Below are 20,746 nucleotides of genomic sequence, written 5' to 3' on the forward strand. Positions count from 1 at the left end.
GATTTAACGTAATTTAACGTGGGATCCCTGAATTTTTATGCAATTCCACGTGAAATACCCTCTTGTGTAAGTCATCTCTAGTAAACACAAGAGTCTTCATGGCAGCCAGTTTACAACAATTTAAAGGAGGGATATTTTCATGGTGTGTCCCTAGATTAGACCCCTTGCAGCACTTTGGAATGCAGCTCAATCTGGGGGACAAAACAATAGGTTCTAATTCTCAAGAGATTGGAATTATTTTGTTTTGTCCCCCAGATCGAGCTGCTTTGACGTCACATGCAAGGGGTGTATACATTGTATAGCTATTTTGTTGTCACAATATTGAAAAAATACTTAATTAATGCCTAAATATCTAATGGGAAGAAATCGTGGAATACCGCCGAATATACAACGGCTTTACCGCAATTTGATTGGTCGTATGTTCAATGCTGTGGGATAAAAAATCATAGTAGGCATAGTCTGCTTCGTTCTGAATGCTTTTTACTTATTCTTTTAATTTGTTTTCCATAAATTGTCCAAAATCAATTTCATAATCAAGCAAAGATTTTTTGAGAGATCCTTTCTACCAGTCTTTGTTTTTTCTCTTAGCTTCAAATATATGTTTCATCAGTCCTTCTTTTCTATCCTTACTTTCTCTGCTCCTTTAGCTCAGCGTACATGTTTTATTTTATCTCATATTACTATTTTCTAGCTTTTGCAGAGGTCTTCGTTTGCATCTCAAACATATGCCACATTTCTGCAATCACTTTTTAATTTTCACACAAAAACAAGTATTTTTTACATCTATTCAGACAAACGAACCGACATTTTAAGCCTCTATTCCTTTCTCAGTGACTTTCCTCGTTGAGTAAGTCAAAGCTTAGTCGCTTCGTCATAAGGATCTCCCGGTAGTGGTAGCTTAGTTACGGTTTCTTTGTCATCTTTGTCGCCTTGTTAAACACTGACATAAACGTTGTTGACAGACATGGCGTGATTCTCAGATGGTAATTTGAGTAATGGGCTTGAGAATACTCAGGTCACAATAATCATTCAACGGCCTTAGATATGTACAGAAATATTGAAAATAAGTACCCTAAGTACCATAAGTATCATTTTAAATCTAATAACAACTCGAATAAGGAATATTGACTCTTGATACTTGATTATTTGTTACGTTATATCAACAAATGAACAAAGAAAAGTTTAAATGGAAAGGCCTTTAAATTACTAGAATACGTTGATCTATTTGGAGTTAAACAACAATTTTGCAGTAAAGGAAAACAGCTGACAAAATAAGTCAACAAGTATAACAATATTTTGATTCAATTAATCGGGGAAAAACTATAAAAATCCAATCCTAGTTTAGGTCTTCTAGTGCCCTTGCGTTACCCAGTAAAACAGACAAACGCTGTAGTGAAGTACAAAAGGTCAACCACGAGAAACGAATGTGCATAATTAAATTTTGCTTTTGAAGCAGAACACTTGCTGATACTGAACGCCATCTTTTGGGATTTCGTATAAAACAATCCACCATATCTTCAAAGTCTTAGTTTTCTGAATGTCAAATTCTTCCTCATGATGAGTGTTGGTCAAGTGCCTATCATTTCTTATTACATTCTTGGTTTCATCGGTGCATTGTATTTACTTCCTCACGTAGGTAAGTCTATTACTAAATTATGATTTACTTATTCATGTTGTTGTTATTCTTCAATCATTCTTCAGTGATTCCTAATTTCTACAAATTAACAGCGATCAATATTTGAAGGTGGTCAATCAAAGTTTTGATGATCATTAAAATAAATCCAGTTTATCAATGAAAACGGTTCGATTCTGATACCATAACATTGTAAACATTGTCGTTCAAAAAGTTCAAGGAAGTCACACTGCAATGTCTTCACTCGTAATCGACGAACGTTGTGTCGACTTAAGTTCAGCCCGGAAGTTATATTATATTGAGACAATATAATCAACTTGATTTTGCCCAAATAAAACGAAAAACAAATTTCTTCCGAATGATTCAAACTTAAGGGAAATATTTAAGTTCATTTTCATAATCAAGTAACAATATTAAATAAAAGTTGCTGTTTTGTAGACACAACAGCTCGCTTCACTCACTTCCCTCCCAGTGTGTTGTACGTATCTAGTGGAGGAACAGCCAGGTTTGTGTGGGACTACCATGTGGACAACAGAGAGCAAGAGTTTAGTATTGAATCTCCACAATGGTCTTTCTACAGTCAGAAGCATCGCACTTTTAGTACAATCGGTGCTGACGACAGGTTCACCAACAACTGGAGTTTTGTCATCAATAGAGCAACATGTCCACCAAGATTACTGAACCCTGATCGAGTAAGCAGAGAGTCCACTGCTACTCTGGTCATTACTAGTGTGACTACTGCTGATAACGGAATATATCAATGTAATCTGGTGCTTAAAGCAAAGGATCCTATTAAACACCAAGTACAGCTAGTAGTGACAGGTATTTTCCAGTCTTTAAACCACCATTTGCATGTATTGAACAACTAAGCATTTATTTTCTCAGGTTGTTGTCTTTCTGCCATAGGCATGGACCAGTTTTAAATATTAAAGTAAACAAAAAACAAGATTGTACTGTTTTGGTCGCTATTTAATTCAAAATATCAGTGACAGACTGAAAATAAACAAGACGCTCTTGGAGCGTACACTGGGTTGCCCATTGTGCTAATATGCTGGAGCTTATTTAAACCTAATCTTTGTAACGTACAGCTATTTGAGGGGAGGGGGTACTTTGGAACATTTTAAACAAAATGTTTTTAAGGGGATGGGGTCACATGACCTGTTTGTGCAAAATATTGCCTCTTCAACTTGTTTACACAAACGTGATGTTTTCTACGACATTTTCTTTAAAAGTAACTCCCACGTTCCAGCCACAGCCACCACAAACAAAGAATATAGCAGAGGGTCAAGATTTGAGCGTGCCTTGTACTGCTGTTGGTCCACCAACACCTAACATCACGTGGGTACAGATAGCAGGTCATGTGACCAAGAGTACAGGAACAGGAAGTGCTACGCTGAGGATACCAAACATTAGAAGAGATCAGAATAGGACGTACGAGTGTCAGGCCAGCAACAACCCTAATGAGAATGTAGTCACTGCACAGACTATGGTAGTGGTATACTGTAAGTATAGAATTCCTTATCTAATAAAGTAAATGTCCGTAATCTTAAATTTCTCCTTTTCTTCTGAACTTTTAGATCTACCTGGAATCGACACATCAGAGTCTTCTATGACTTTAAAGTCGTGGAATGGTAACAGTATTCATCTGAGATGTTTAGCAATTGGTTTACCTGCACCACGGATATCATGGTACAAACCAACAAATCAACAGATCACTACAGGTGTTAACATTTTACCCGGGGGTAGTGAGGTAACAGTACTGACAACTGCTGACCAAGAGGACTATGGACAGTACAAGTGTCGAGCAACAAACATCCTGGGAAGTGATGAACACGTTATCAATGTTACTCAACTGTGTAAGTTAAGCTCGTGAAATATATTTAAAATGATATAATGTCTTCAGTCTTGCTTAGTCCGGGCTTTCTAGTTCATTAGCAATCATCTTTTTTATCTAGTTCCTCCAAGTCCTCTTTTTATAGCAATAAACGAGCTTGAAGCATCATCTATAACTGTCAGATGGACCACACCTGCTGATGTTGGTGGACTCGTTGTCACTGGTTACTTACTGGAAGTCAGTACCAAGCCCCCAGTGATCACAGTGAATACCCATTCTGTTATAACAGGACTGAAAGCAAACACACTCTACACTGTCAAGGTCTGTGCCAGGAATATTGTTGGATATGGAGCGGTGTCTTCAAAAGTTATCGTAACAAAGACAATCGGTAAATATATCAAAGTGATGTTGCTACTAGTTAGCAAATTTATGATGGTACGGACACTCGGCGGTGCAACATTGCACGCAACATTTCACGCAACAGGACTGTTGCAGCATGTGTCGTCCCCTGAAACTTGTTACACGCAACACTGCATACAACGAATCTGAAGTTGAAGCGCGTTTTACTCTTGCAACATTGCGCGCAACAAATTTCATAGTGTGAACATAGCTGCAACATTGGGTGCAACTTTTTAAAATTTCCAGCCAATCAACATACCAAGTGATAAGTAATGCAGCCCGACTGTCATAAATGTTATTACCATTAACTTGAAATTCAATTTTCCATATTGTTTTTTTCTCGTAGGCAAACCTTCAATCCCTCACCTGATATCAACTATTCTCAATGGCAAAGACTCTAAGCTCTCAATCGTCTTGAGGTGGACAAAACCAGATGACAATGGTGGTAACATAACGCGCTATACCATCTATATGAGGGAAGTGAAACATAAAGCTGAGTGGACAAAGTATGATAACGTCACTGATTCTAAACAGCTTGAATATAAAATAACAAAGGACATTGTTTATGGCAAAACATACATGTTTATGGTTACTGCATGGAATAAATATGGAGAAAGTGTGAAGGATGAAGGAAGTGCCAAGACTGTAAATACTACAGCAGACGAAGAAACCGCTTCAAATGGTCTGTATCAAAAAATATCAATAAAAATAATTAATAAGATCTAAAATGTTTATAATATAATATTCATTATAATCTTTTTGCGCTTTTACTTCAAATATGTGAGAAGGTCACTATTTAGAAAAGACGAAGAAGCAAGATTTAATGGCGATTTGTTTCTGCTGTAGCCTTTTTTATAATCACTTTAAAATTTCTTTCTGTTCTCTCTCGTAATAGCAATGAGTTATTGTACTGAAGAAGGATCAAAGTATTGTAAGTAAAAGAAAAAACATTTTGTACGTGGAAAAACGATATAATTTAAAATAAATCAATAAATAAATAAAGTGCTTTTGCTTTTTAGCCATTTCTAACTTTTCTCAATTTCTTCCCAGCTTCTACAGCCATGGGAGTCATTATTGGCATTCTTGTTCTATCTCTTGTTTTCAACCTACTACTCATTGTATATCTAAGGAGAAGGGCCCAACTAAGCAGTACGTTTGATAAAGCATTATCGTTTATATATTGATCTTGAACCCAGAACAAGCTAGTGCTGCTCAAGATCGCGCCTAATATCTGTTTTTATCCTTTGTTATTAAAATAGGTAAAAAAGAAAGCCAAGCGCATAATAACAGGTACTATAAGAAATGGTGAATGAATTGATGTGCTACAATAAGTTGGTTGTTATATTTACTTGCCTATTTTCTTTGTTGTTGTTTTTATTTGGGGAATAGTTTGCGGATTATTTTGTGAGTGTAAAACCTTATTAATCTCATTTTCTTTCACTGATTACTGAAGACAAACACAGAAGAAAGCTGTTGCTGGGGAAAGTTATCATGTAAGTCATCTTTGTGTTAAACATTACAACAAATTCCGCACCTTTTTTAAGAGGCAATGTCTGTAAAAATCAAACATAATCGAAAATCCGTGGCCAAGTTGAAAAAATCGATTTTTTTCATATTTGGTCCAAAGATGTAGAATACCATCCCAATAAACGTACTGATGTTCATTTTGAATAATTTCACTTTTATTTTGAGAAAATCGTGAAAATCGATTTTGGCCGTCGGTGCCCTCATTTCAGCCTAAATCCGAGGTGAAAATGGTAGGTCTGAGAAAGGCGCTCGCGTATAAAAATGAAGCAAACTAGAGAAGATCTGTTTTTGAAATAAGGTAAAGGAAAGATTAATGATTATTTTAAGCTAAAAAATGAATTGGGAAACGCGTTCTAATAAGCGAACACGAACGTTTTGGAAACTACATTTTTCGGGTTCTCAAATATTCAAATTTCACCCTTAGTTTGCAAAGCGCATTTTCATGTGCACCGGGTGTTCGGATTTATCTGAAATTCCAGCCATAATACCTTCGAACGTCAAGCTAAATCATATGTAAAATTCAGCTTGGGTTATTCAATGAGCGCTTTATACGAAACTCTCGAATTCAGAGAAATTTTGCGTTGTTTGAGCTCGGCATCCGACGAAACCTTTTCGAGGCAGACATAAATATATCCTTAATATATTTTCTTGGTGTTCAGTTCTGACATTTGTTTTGATATTATTAATTGTCGATTGAATATTGAGCAATAAATTATATTTTTTTGCTCTTTTTCGACATTACTTTAAAGTGCTGTTACTTATTAAAAATTACAATTTGAAACAAGCATGTAAACACACGCGCCGGCACGATCTATATGACACTTATAAACAAGCCCGTATAACTTCAGAGTTCTAAAAAGAGTTACATTTATATCCAGATTTAGGACATTTAGACTAAAAAACACCGGGAGATCCTACCTAAAAGATAAATTGCTTGATTATTGTTCATACCTAGTACTGAATTTCGGCTTCTATAGTTTTTGCTCGTCGTATAATACTTAGACAGTAATGCGTAATTTACCTTTAATCCAACTGGCATTTCAGCAGAGGCCGGGTGACTTCATTTTACGTAAAGTTCCTTGCTGAGGATTAGAAAATTGTCTAATTTTGCAACGTATTTTCTTTAGATTCATAAATTTCATTTCGAGGAAGCCCAAGATCAATTTTAACAGCTCTTCATTTTGCTTATGGACCTCAGCTCCAGACTTCATCGTAAAAATACTAGCTGGTTCAGTTGTGAAATGTAGTAATGGCGTAAATGGAATATCTGTTCTCTTGAAAATTCCTGCTGTCATAATCGGTTTTATAAATGAAAATCCAAATAATAAGAAGGCAGTAAAAAGAAAATTAATGTTCTTACTAGTCAAGCGGGTGTTGATAATCATTGCAAGGGCCGTAGCGAGCCTTTAGTCTCTTTAGTCAAACTTTTGGATCGCCACTACTCCCCCCTCCCCCCCCCCCCCCCCCCCAACCCCCCTCGCTACGGCCCTTGCTATGATTACCAACATAGCATTACTGTCTAAGTATACGACGAGCAAAAACTAAAGAAGCCGAAATTCAGTACTAGGTATGAACAATAATCAAGCAATTTATCTTTTAGGTAGGATCTCCCGGTGTTTTTTAGTCTAAATGTCCTAAATCTGGACATAAATGTAACTCTTTTTAGAACTCTGAAGTTATATGGGCTTGTTTATAAGTGTCATATAGATCGTGCCGACGCGTGTGTTTACATGCTTGTTTCAAATTGTAATTTTTAAGTAACAGCATTTTAAAGTAATGTCGAAAAAGAGCAAAAAAATATAATTTATTGCTCAATATTCAATCGACAAATAATAATATCAAAACAAATGTCAGAACTGAACACCAAGAAAATATATTAAGGATATATTTATGTCTGCCTCGAAAAGGTTTCGTCGGATGCCGAGCTCAAACAACGCAAAATTTCTCTGAATTCGAGAGTTTCGTATAAAGCGCTCATTGAATAACCCAAGCTGAATTTTACATATGATTTAGCTTGACGTTCGAAGGTATTATGGCTGGAATTTCAGATAAATCCGAACACCCGGTGCACATGAAAATGCGCTTTGCAAACTAAGGGTGAAATTTGAATATTTGAGAACCCGAAAAATGTAGTTTCCAAAACGTTCGTGTTCGCTTATTAGAACGCGTTTCCCAATTCATTTTTTAGCTTAAAATAATCATTAATCTTTCCTTTACTTTATTTCAAAAACAGATCTTCTCTAGTTTGCTTCATTTTTATACGCGAGCGCCTTTCTCAGACCTACCATTTTCACCTCGGATTTAGGCTGAAATGAGGGCACCGACGGCCAAAATCGATTTTCACGATTTTCTCAAAATAAAAGTGAAATTATTCAAAATGAACATCAGTACGTTTATTGGGATGGTATTCTACATCTTTGGACCAAATATGAAAAAAATCGATTTTTTCAACTTGGCCGCTGGATGTTTGATTCTTACAGACATAGCCTCTTAAGTGCTATGTATTTGATCTTTCATTTCAATTTTTTCAGAACGACTTAGAATTGGAAGAAAAGGTAACATCAGCAGTTACGGCATCGCGTGCTCCACAGGCTGTCCAAACAGGACCAGAATATGAAACCATCCATCAATCAAATCCTAACGAGGCAGGCTCTTTTAATGATACCAGTAATTATCAAGGACTCAATCTGATGCCAAACGCGTCTATTGAAGGTGCCCAAGGACCCGTGTACGAGCCCCTTGGTACAAGATCATCGAAACCCAATCTGCAGCGTAAAGATAATGAACAACATCAATACGAACCCCTGAATATTGGAAACCAAGACTCTGCCTATCAGTCCCTGCAGACTAATAGCAGGGAGTTGGCCATATGACAGTAATATGAGTTCAAGAATATTCAGGTTAACGTGATATGGTAATATCATTTATAAACAAAAGTGCTCAAGAGTGTTAGCCTTGAGTCATCTGGAATAGTAAAAATGTATACTGTTTGATTAACCGTGGATTGGGAAAAAAACTAATGTAAGAAATGAAATTAATAGCTTTCGCTAAATCTAAAAATATATTATAATTTGAATAAAAGCATTATTTGTAGTGCTTAATAAACAATTATTGATGCAAAGAGAAAGAATATAAAACAAAAAATGGCAACAACAATGTATGGATGTGAACTAGATTTGCATTTTTATAACAGGCAGCCATCACTTCTTCCCCCTCCATCTCATCCTATAGATATAACTTAACGTGGCTCAGATAACCGCGTCGATGGCTGCTATTTCGTCGTTTGTCTGTGACCTCAGTTAACTAAGAAAACTTCCGATGTTATTTTTTTTGTTTTTCTGAAGATCAGATATTTTTCAAACAATCATTTACAGCTTTTTCTTATGTTTTAGAGGCAGTCTTCAGCATTAGTGCTCCTTTATCGATAAAGAAGTGAAATAGATATTGCTGTAAAGGAAGATTTCACTTTTCACGTTTACCCAGTTTTTATGTAACAAAAAAAAAAAAAAAAAGAATGAAAGAAAGAAAAGAAGAAGAAAAGGAAAGGAAAGGAGGTAAAATCTAAGACAAAAAAACAGGGAAAAAGAACCAAATAAGAAAGAAAACCAATAAAATCAAGTCAAGAACGAAAGGAAAAGCTGAGGAAAATCTTCGATAAAAAATATATTCTGGGATACCTGTGTTATCTCTCAAGTTTGCGTTACCAGATATAATCTACATAAAGTGATCAAGCATAAAAGGTAAACTACAGCCAAGTAATGATCAGCATATATAACTTCTCTCTCAGAACGTAAACATTATCGCTCGCATTTTTACAGGGCATTTCTTAGTTTTCCAAATAGCTTACAACGAGTTTACAAGATGAGATCTTTTCAACTCCAAAAAGTGTACATTCTTATTTCCTGTGTTTTCAGTGTATTGATTTTACTTCCTCCTGAAGGTTAGTCAATGTGTTTATTCTTTTAATCAATCCGATGTATTTCCTTTACAACACAACATACCTTCGAACTAATACTCAATTTAAACATTGCGATTCTGCTACCTTTAGCCTTTAGTCAGTCTTATAAACGCTTGAAAATATTAAAAAATATTTTAGCTTTTATTACTTTATAATGAATTTACGTGCAAATCTGAAGTGTGACTGTTTAACAAAGGACATGTTACATTCACGTTCAATTTAACTTGTAGTTTGAGTCTGCATAACAAGGATATTTGTTTGTTTGAATCTCATGGAACCAATAGTTCAATTTGTGAGTCAACTGGCATAGTTGCGGTCATGATGTACATTAGAACCATTAAGTTGACTTATAAATAGGGCTATGTTAAGCTCAATCAGTGTAATCGATGTATTGTCGGTTAAAGTCAACTGGTGTTTTGTGGTGTAACATTGGTACCACTTGACCAACACGGTATAAGTAATGATGACAAAAATATGTTTAATAGACCACAATGATCATCAGTAGACTTCCCGGTAGACTTCCATACGGACAGGATGAAAGTAGATAAATTTAGCGGATAAATTAACGAGCGCACTCAAACGTTTGCTACATCATCATAATTTAAGTCAAACTTGCTATAAGTAAAAAAAGCCATAACTATCAACATGGAAGAGAGAGAATAAAGGCGAATTCAAAAGGTCGCAAAGTTCGCGATGGATTTGGTTCGAGACACCTTGAAAACCACCCATAAAAAATGTAACATAAAAGTTTTCTAAACGCCAATAATCACGTTATCCTTCACTTACACATTTAAACATCTGACTGATTCAACAGAGTGTGCACATACTCAGCATTAATTTAGTCAAACATAAACATTCAGTCTGATTCCCAATGAGCTTTGACACATCTTGTACCATTCTTGGAAGCTTTTTCCCCAACCAAGCCATCATTAACATGCTTGGCTTTTGTTATAGCGCATGGCATCACACGAAATGTTGGTCAAGATGTCGTCTTCATGTGGAACAGAACAAGTGGTAGTATAGTGGAAGTGAGATGGGGATTGGTGGATCCGGCAGATAACCAGGGAGTAAAACCACAGTTCATATACGTGGATAAATGGGCCAACGTTGCTATCTATAGCTCTGACTTGGATACCCCAGCTGCATCGAGTTACAAAGGAAGAGTTTATTACGTGGGAGACGTGCCTGCTGGTCGAGCTTGGTTCAAAATAACAAACCTTAGTATCAGTGATACCAAGGAATATGCTGTTGTAATCCTGGAAGGAAGTCTTGAAACGAGATATAAAATGAGTCTGACTGTGGCTGGTAAGCAACTTCATTTAATTTTAATATTCCTTATAATTATTAAAATTCATTTAAAATAAAAAATACTTTTGAGAGTTTTCTTAGTAATCTTCATAAATTTTTGTTTTTAAAGTTTCACGTTTATGAGCCAAAACTGACCTGCCTATTTACTATGGAGGATATCTCTTTTTATTTCGATGTCAATTTTGATGAACTGGTTGTCCTAACATGGGTGGGGTCACATGACCTGTTTGTGCAAGCTCGATTGCCTACTAAACTTGCTTACATAAACGTGATGTTTTAATTAACATTTTGTTTAAAAGTAACTCCCAAGTTCCAGCCACAGCCACCACCAACAAAGAATATATCAGAGGGACAGGATTTGAGAGTGCCTTGCACTGCTGTTGGACAACCAAAACCCAACGTCAAATGGGTACAGATAGTAGGTGACGTCACCAAGAGTACAGGAACAGGAAGTGCTACACTGAGAATACCAAACATTAGAAGAGATCAGAATGGGACGTATGAGTGTCAGGCCAGCAATAACCCTAATGAGGATCCAGTCACTACACAGACTGTTGTGTCTGTTTATTGTAAGTATGAACAAGCACTTTTTCGCCACTGTAGTTACGTTCATTGTTGTTACTGACTGTTATATGCGGCCATCACAAATATACATGTGGTTTTCAGGGAGTTTCTCTATAACTTATTAAGAATTTAACGGCGGTCGATAATTTGCTATAGAATGAGAAAATAATAATAATAATAATAATAATAATAATAATAATAATAACGGGGTTCTTATATAGCGCATTTTACATGGTCTCAATGCACTTCACAATCATGACCAGTGGAGGACTTTACGGGCTACGTATTTAGGCGCTAGTAGCAGCCGTGCAGCTTACAATCATGAGTGATTTGTAAGTAAGTTAGTATTAATGCCTCCAGATTAGGATAGGCTGTTGAATTGGGAGATAATCCCCTAATCTTATACGTATAATTCAACAGGTTCTTTTATGTTCCCCATTTTACTGTAGGTTAGGAAGGGTTGAGAGACAGGGCCTACGGTTTTAGGTCCCTGTCCGAAAAAAAATAAAAATAAAAAAATAAAATAAAATAAATATTAAAAAATATAATAATAATAAATAATAATAAAGTATAATAGAAGTTCATTAACGACTGAATGTTAGAATAATCACTGGCTGTACTCGTGGTTCCACTTGAATTTGGATCTTATGCTGACGCCATTCCATGTTCGATAAGAGTACAGACCATAGGAAGGGATGTCGATTTCCTAAATTGATACGTAATATTTCAAAGCAGACAATGAGGACTGGACGGGATTTCAAGCCTAAGCAATTAGTTCCAATTGCAAGGACGACTTGAAATCCCGTCCAGTCCGATTTGGAGGCTTTGAAATGACTTCTTATAATCATTAGAAATTCGGGAGGTTATTTGTTTAGGATTAAAAGACTTAAGGGACAGATATGTCCCTGAACTGAATTAATTTTGATCCAGTCCAAGGACTTGAACAAAAATTAATTCAATCCTTTCACAGGACTTTACCAGGTTTCAAGTAACATGATGTGACACAAAAAATAGCCCATTGATTGGCCGATTATTAATGAGTATGAGAATTAAATGTAACGTAATTGTAGATCCTCCTCAAAGCAGTGTTACTCCTCCAAGTCTCACAGTTGTACAAGGTGATGAGATCTTACTCAGCTGTACAGCAGATGGTTATCCACCACCATCCATATCATGGACAAAGGCTGATGGTGTCATCAAAGATGGTCACACAGTAACTGGGGGAACACTAAGAGTACCTGATGCTATCAAAACAGATGCTGGCAAGTACATATGTACAGCAAAGAACACATATGACAGCAGGGAACAAACTGACAGTGCAACTGCAACTGTGATTGTAAAATGTAAGTATACCTATGCTGAATTTCAGTTCATTTGTCGTCCTCAGTGCATATTTCCTCTCTTGAGATATTTGAATGATTTTGAATTTATTTTTTGTATGTATTAATCGACTCCCCTTGAAGGAGAATAGGATGAGTTAATTAATACATTAATTAAAAATGAAATATATTTATGTCAGCAAAAAGACGTTAATCACTGTTATTTTGAAAGCACTGTTTTTTAAAAAAAAATTTCACTCACCTCTAGAATTGCAATGCTGCCGTACTTTTCACAAATGACATCCGGCCTCCATTCTCATATCGTCGCATCCTCTTTCTATTTGGGTTATGATTGTAACATATGCTTCAATCATGACAGACCAGCCCTCGATCAAGTTGGAAACGTTACTAAACCAAACCGTGAATGAGACAGACTCCCTGAGTATAAAATGTGATGCAGATGGCTATCCACCACCAACCATCAAATGGAAGACACAAGTAGGATCTGTTCACACTGGGAATGTCTACAACATGCCGTCAGTCAGCAGATCACATGCAGGGACATACAAGTGTACAGCTAGTAACGGGATAGGAAGAGAAGCAATGGCCAGTATACAAGTTACTGTGCAGTGTAGGTAAAATTATATATAGCCTTGACTGTTGAACTTATTGAGATCTGAATGTACAAATCGCTAAGACTTATATCCCTCTTTGATTTTCTTCAAATTCAGACAAACCGGCGATAGATTTATCAAAGTCTTCTTTAAGATCAAAGTCATGGAATGGCAACAGTATTCGTCTAAGATGTTTTGCAACTGGTTTACCTGCACCAAGAATATCATGGTACAAACCAACAAATCAGCAGATCACTACAGGTATCAACAGTGTACCCGGGGGTAGTGAGGTAACAGTACTGACAACTGCTGACCAAGGGGACTATGGACAGTACAAGTGTCGTGCAACAAACATCCTGGGAAGCGATGAACACGTCATCAATGTTACTCAACTGTGTAAGTATAGATTAGGTTATGCATGTAAAACCATTACCAGCATTTTATCCAACGCAGGGCTCGAGGACATGACTTCAAAAAAGTAAGTATATTTTCCTATACGGCATTGAGCTGCTGTTACTGAAGAAGTGTTTGCTCATCTAGTTGACCCAGGTCCTGTTACAATAACGATAACCGAGATTGAAGCATCATCCGCAAATGTGAGATGGACCAAACCTGCTGATGATGGTGGAAGTCCTGTCAATGGTTACTTACTGGAATCTGATTCCCACATCTTTGTAAGGACAATTGACACGTACGCCGTACTAACAGGCTTAAAGAAGGACAGTCAGTATAGGGTTACAGTATATGCTAAGAATGGTATTGGATATGGAGTGCCATCGACCAAGATTATCACTACCGAGAAAACAGGTAAGTAAAACCAATCAAATATGGAATTGATCATACCATGTATGGAGTGAAGCTTGATATGTGTAGGGAAAAAACATTTAAATTAGGGAAGAGGCTTAACATAGTCTACTCACTTGTGATACCGAGTGCTGGGTTCGTACCGAGGGAGACCTGGATTGATGTGGCATGGAAGTTAAATGCACTGGGGGCAACTTCATTACCGCAACTGCATTACAGCAACTGCATTACAGCAACTGCACTTCAAAAACTGCACTACAACAACTGCACTACAGCTACTCCATACTAGATTTCCATTCCGCCATAGCTAGATGGACTGTTTATATGTCAATTTTGAGGTAACCGTAATTTTACTAGCAAATGATTTTAATAAATAACTGCTGATTACCTTACGTCGCTTTGAATTAAGGCAGACCAGGCATTCCAGAACTGTTGACTTCCCTACTCATAGAAACGGAATCTAAAAGAAAAGTTCTTCTAAGGTGGAAGAAACCTGATGACAATGGAGCAACGATATCACGCTACACTATCTACATGAAAGAAGAAAGCAAACAATCTGACTGGAATAAGTTAGAGGAAGTCAGAGATTATCTTCTACTGGAATACATCGTGGGAACGACAATTGAATATGGAAAGACATACAAGTTTACAGTTACTGCGTGGAACAAATATGGAGAAAGCATCAAGGATGAACGTAATGTTAAGACTGTAAATACTACAGCAGATAAGACTGCATATGCCAGTGGTATGTACATGGCCTTAGTATCTTATAGTACAGTATATTTCTTTCTGGGCGAGGTATGGCCGGGTTAAAGAAATGTGCATTTCGATGATCTCATAAAGAATTTTTTGAATTATTTTTTAAACTGCTTTACTTCTTAGGTAAATCAGTCAACAGCTGTCCAATGGGAGGCTCGAAGTACAGTAAGTTCTAAGAATGATAACAATACGATGCCATTCTACAAGAATAAGTCAACTCACAGTTATATAACTTCTTTAGTCATTTGTTGTTTATTATTGAAACTTTGACTTTTCTCTTACCAGTCACCGCTGTTCTTGGAGTCATTATCGCAATTCTCGTTCTCTCTCTTGGTTTGAATTTACTGCAATTTCTGTGGTGGAGACAAAAAGACAGATTACACTGTAAGTGTGCTTCAAACTGGTCTTTGCAATAGTAGTTTCCTATAGTTACCTTAGGAAATTTTTTCTATAAGAAATGGCCATTGAGTGTTTGTAGTGAAGTAACATAAGACAATTGCCGTGTTGTAAGGCTTTAATCAACATAAACCTCATGCTTACACGAGTCAACTAAACATGGCGGCTTGGAGAGCAAGACCGCTGATCATAAGTGTCAGCGGCGCGACACAGGTATCCCGAAATATATATCAATAATAACTTTTAACTAAAGTTATTCAAACAATAATTCTGAACAACAGTTGGGTGTCGATTGTCACTACATTCACCCCTTCCTATAAATTTAGTCTATCCACAGGGCGACGTTCCCTCTGTGATCTTCTCAATAGCATGGGCTCTGGTTCTGGAGTTTTATTCGCATCAGGACAACCTCTGTCTTGAGGAAGTTCACTAGGAATCTTGGGTTCAGCAATTGGATCCTGGGTTGAGTTGTGTGGTTCCACGTGTTCCACATCATGACCATAAGGAGCAAGATGTTTCGTTGAGACCGTGGTTTCTCTACCATCAGGATAACGAATGTGAGCATAGTGGGTATTGGCCTGGAGAACATCTGCCTTTTCAACCAAAGGATCAAATTTGCTGTATCGTACATGACGCTTTACATAAACCGGGCCAGGTTCAGCCAACCAAGAAGGAATCGAACTGCCTGAAGACGAAGGTCGTGAAAAGTTCATGAAACGTTCGTGGGGAGTCTCATTAGTTGCTGTGCATAGAAGAGAACGGATTGAGTGCAACACATCTGGTAGGACCAGTTGCCACTGTTCTGTCGGAAGATTCTTTGATTTCAGAGACACCGTGATAGACTTCCACACAGTACCATTGTACTTCTCGACTTGACCATTGCATGTGGGATTATAACTGGTAGTACGACTGGTAGCTACACCCTTGCTAGTGAGGAATTCCCGTAGCTCTTTACTCAGAAACGAAGCCCCCCGGTCAGAATGCACATAGGCAGGCATACCAAATAGTGAAAACAATGAGGTGAGGCACTTTATGACGGTTGGAGTGGACACGTCAGGACAAGGGAAAACAAACGGAAATCGAGAATACTCGTCAACAACATTCAGGAAGTATTTGTTCTTGTTGTTGGTAGGCAGTGGTCCTTTAAAGTCAATGTTGATCCGCTCGAAGGGTTGAGTGGCCTTTATAAGATGAGCTGATTCTGGGCGGTGGAATACCGGTTTACATTCACGGCAGATTGAGCAGGTGTTAACCGCCCTCTTAACATCCTCTAGAGAATAAGGCAAGTTTTTGGCACGAATAAAGTGCCAAAATCGAGTGATCCCAGGGTGGCAGAGTGCATCATGAAGCTGGTAGAGAGAATCATTGGCACTGGAGGCACATGTTGCTCGTGAGAAGGTATCAGGTGCAACATTCTCCCTGCCAGGTCGATATACTATGTCAAAACTGTAACAACTCAGTTCCATCCTCCAGCGCATGATTTTGTCGTTTTTAATCTTCCCTTGATGACGCTGATTAAACATGTAAGAAACTGATTTTTGATCAGTTTTCAGGGTGAAGTGAGACCCAGTAAGAAAATGTCTCCAGTGTCTAACTGACTCAACTATTGCCTGCGCCTCTTTCTCTACAGCTGAGTGTTTCAGTTCACTACCTTGAAGTGTGCGTGAGAAAAAGGCTACCGGCCTGCCCTTTTGGTTGAGGGTAGCAGCTATGGCCACATCCGAAGCGTCGGTCTCCACCTCAAATGGAACGCTCTCGTCTATGGCGGAGACAGCAGCTTTGGCGATGATACTCTTTATCTCTTCAAATGCTCGTTCTGCCTCAGAGGATAGGGGAAATGATTTGCAGCTTGTAATGGGTTTAATCCTGTCAGAGAAGTTAGGAACCCATTGAGAATAGTAGGAGAAGAGTCCCAGACATCTATTAAGAGACTTTGAGTTTTGTGGCAGAGGAAGCTCTAGTAGTGGCCTTAACCTTTCGGGGTCTGGACTAATACAACCATTTTCGATGACGTACCCCAGTAATGGCAATCGTTGAGTAGAGAAGACGCTTTTGCTGTCGTTGAACTTAAGGTTGGCCTTTTGAGCAGCTTCTTGGAATGCCTTTAAATTGGCATCATGGTCAACTTGGTCTCTTCCACAGATGGTTATGTTGTCGATATATGGAAAAACAGCTTTGAGGTGATTATCTTCAACAAACGTTACCATCTCTCTTTGGAAGCACGCTACGCCATTGGTTACACCGAAAGGAAGCCGAGTGAACTGATAAAGTCCTCCTTTAGCTTCAAAGGCAGTGTAAAGCTTGTCATCTTCTTTTAGGGGTATTTGATGGTATGCACTTTGGAGGTCAAGGGTACTGAAGACCTTGTACTGAGCTATTTCGTTGACTATATCGCTGATCCGTGGCAGGGGAAATGCATCAAGCTGGGTGAATCGATTGATTGTTTGCGAGTAATCAATCGCCAGGCGCTTCTTGTGGTTCTCATCTTTTGTGACAACTACTTGGGCCCGCCAAGGGGACTGGCTTGGCTCAATAATGCCTTCCTTAAGCAGCCGATCTACTTCATGGCCAATGAAGGTCAGGTCATCCTTGCTGTATCGCCGAGACCTCGTAGCGATCGGATGGCAGTCAGCCGTGAGGTTTGCAAATGGCGATGGTGGCTCAATGTTCAGTGTGGTGAGACTGCATACAGACAGCGGTGGTTTTGTCCCACCATACTTGAACGTGACACTATCATGTTGAGACTGGAAATCGAGTCCTAAAATCAGATCCGAGCATAGTCCTGGCATAATTGACAGACGAAAGTCCTTATAAGTTTGTCCTTGGTAGTTAATAGTTACAGAACAAGAGCCCTGGGTCTTTGTGCTTAACGAGGACGTTGCCATGGAGACCTGGCTGATCGCAGGGTTAACAGAGATAGCTGCTACTTCAACTAGGCTTGGATGTATGTAGCTCTCACTGCTACCACTATCGAAGAGTGCTTGCACTCTCCAGTCCTTGTTGACAACAACAGTAGCAGTTGACCTTTTAAGAGCTGGAGGAGTTCCTACAGTGGCAAGAGTAGGTGACCAGAGAGCAGCTGAAACTTCGCTGGGTTTAGAGGCTTTTCCTCGACAGGCTTTAGCAAAGTGTCCCTTCTTTTGGCATTTATTGCAAGTTGCATCTCTAGCCGGACACTTAGAACGAGGGTGTCTAGAATTTCCACAGAAGAAACACGTTGGATCAGTCGCTGCGAGTGTGGAACCTGACTGAGGGGAGTCGACTTGAGTTGGATTCCGAGGGACTATTTCTGGTGCTGCTGCTACAGCAGTGACAGGTTGAGGGGCAAAGTAACTTTCTGAGCTGCGCATAGCAGAGTCGAGTGCCCTGGCTTGGTCAAACATGGTTTTCAAATCCAAGGTTTTGTTTTCTAGCAACCTTTGACGGATCTGGTTAGAATGCAATCCCGAAATGAAGGCATCCCGTATGTATTCCTCACAATACTTGGTAGCGTTGACTGGTTGGAAGTTACATTCCTTGCTGAGAGTTTTCAGAGCCTGTAGATACTCGTCCAGGCTTTCACCCGTCTGCTGACGTCTAGTAGCCAGTAGGTGTCTCGCGTAGATTTCGTTGGTCGGTTTAACATAAATATTCTGAAGAGTTTCGATCGCAGACTCGTAGTCGGTACATTCTTCCACATATTCGAACACTGTAGGCGAGATAAAATTGGTAAGAACTCTAAATTTATCGAGGCCTTCTTCAGTCAAAACGGCGAGAAAGTTTTCGAAAGTTCGACGCCAGTGAATCCACGATTTTGATGCTCCAGCCGAGCTTGGATCTGCATGGAATCTCTCAGGCCGTAGAACTTTATCCATGGTTTATGTTGATTAAATTGTAGTGAAGTAACATAAGACAATTGCCGTGTTGTAAGGCTTTAATCAACATAAACCTCATGCTTACACGAGTCAACTAAACATGGCGGCTTGGAGAGCAAGACCGCTGATCATAAGTGTCAGCGGCGCGACACAGGTATCCCGAAATATATATCAATAATAACTTTTAACTAAAGTTATTCAAACAATAATTCTGAACAACAGTTGGGTGTCGATTGTCACTACAGTGTTCTTCTCCCATTTCCTGGGAATGGGGGAATGAGGTTGATTAGTGTTGTATTATTCCCAACACTTACCAGGAACCGTCCGGATCCCAGCACGATGCAACTTTATTAATATTGCAAAGTTGTTATGTGTCACATACTAATGCAATGAACTTCTGCGAATTTCACTTTATCTTTTTAACAACATAATATCAAAATAAACAGCTTAATCCTAAACAGAAAAAAATGAAGGTATCGTTTTGGGCTTCTCCTTCTTCTTCTCACTTGATAGAGTGTGTGCAACCATGTGATTTAAAATCCCTTGAGATATAAATAACAATGAAACAGCCGCCATCTCGTTGGTTGATCTTAAAAGAGAAGTTAATGAGGAATGCTTTATTATCGTCAACCGTCATAGCGGCTGTGATTTAACATGCACCCCAAGGATAGGAGGATACCAATCAAACAGCCGCCATGTTGGTTGATCTAACAAGAGAAGTTAATGAGGAATGCTTTGTTATCGTCAACTAAGATGAAGTAATAAGAAGAGATAACTAGCTAAAAACTAGTGTGAGCTTAAGATGAAGTAACATGCACATGCTGTATAATTGCGTTTTCTTCATTAACATTGAATTTGTTGTCATTCAGGTCTAAAAGGAAAGCAAGATAACCAAAGGTAAAACTTTATAAATAAAACATCATGGATAAGAAAATTATAAACATGTTTATGCTCATATATATTATTGTCTAAGTTTATAAAAATGATATATTGTTCCTCTTTTTGTTTAATTCTAGAACCAAAAAAGCGGCTGATGAGGAGATCTACTCTGTAAGTGGATGCCATTTCCTTAACACTATATATTTATTCATATTACCATTGATTTAGAGACTTCTTCTTTCTTTAAGAACGAACTTGAGATGGATAAGAAGGTGGTATCCGCCGTTACAACATCACGTCCACAGCCGCCTAGCAATACAGGACCAGAATATGAAACCATACAACAGCTAAATGAGATTGCAAGTCCTCAAGAAGAAATTCCTTCTAATCATCCCAAACATTATGAGGGACTCAATCTCCCAAATACCTCTGAACAAGGTGTCCAAAGACCAGTGTACGAGCCACTTCGAACAAAATCCGTGGAACCCAATGTGCGACTTGATGATAATAACGAGCAACAGCCATATGAACCCCTGAATATAAGAAACCAAGACTCTACTTATCAATCCCTGCAGACTAATAGCAGGGAGTCGGCCATATGACAATAATATGAGTTCAAGAATATTCAGGTTAACGTGAAATGAAAGAATTTATAAAGGGAAGTGAAGAGTGCTAGCCTTGAAACATCTGGAATCAGTAAACATACTCTTTGATTAACCTATCTATCCCTGCAGGCTAATAGCAGTGAGTCTGCCATACAGACATGAGCTGAAATATTGAAAATAATTGTAAATCAAATTACGTCTTAAAATACAACATATATAAGGATATATGTTCTTGAAATAAATAAACAACGAAAAGTTTAATACAAAGACAATCATAAACAATACATAAATGT

General features: G+C 38.1%; 1 protein-coding gene across 1 annotated transcript; it reads left to right on the forward strand.

The window, feature by feature from the left end:
• The first annotated feature begins 1,457 nt into the window (after positions 1 to 1,457).
• On the forward strand, positions 1,458 to 20,725 carry LOC116306908 (uncharacterized). Its single transcript, XM_089040944.1, has 24 exons — positions 1,458 to 1,636; positions 2,072 to 2,455; positions 2,866 to 3,135; positions 3,211 to 3,489; positions 3,589 to 3,855; positions 4,213 to 4,548; positions 4,762 to 4,797; positions 4,917 to 5,015; positions 5,126 to 5,156; positions 5,320 to 5,359; positions 7,925 to 8,264; positions 9,160 to 9,333; positions 10,306 to 10,656; positions 10,959 to 11,228; positions 12,294 to 12,566; positions 12,922 to 13,173; positions 13,274 to 13,552; positions 13,697 to 13,963; positions 14,370 to 14,705; positions 14,843 to 14,884; positions 15,005 to 15,103; positions 19,839 to 19,866; positions 19,986 to 20,019; positions 20,097 to 20,725. Exons 1-24 carry the CDS (start codon positions 1,555 to 1,557, stop codon positions 20,448 to 20,450), a joined length of 4,923 nt encoding a protein of 1,640 aa, XP_088897070.1. The 5' UTR covers positions 1,458 to 1,554; the 3' UTR covers positions 20,451 to 20,725.
• The last annotated feature ends 21 nt before the right edge of the window (positions 20,726 to 20,746 follow it).

This window comes from Actinia tenebrosa, unplaced genomic scaffold (assembly GCF_029948245.1).
Source record: "Actinia tenebrosa isolate PJP-AT-01 unplaced genomic scaffold, QUT_ActTen_1.0 PGA_scaffold0__85_contigs__length_37466705, whole genome shotgun sequence".
Taxonomy (NCBI): domain Eukaryota; kingdom Metazoa; phylum Cnidaria; class Anthozoa; order Actiniaria; family Actiniidae; genus Actinia; species Actinia tenebrosa.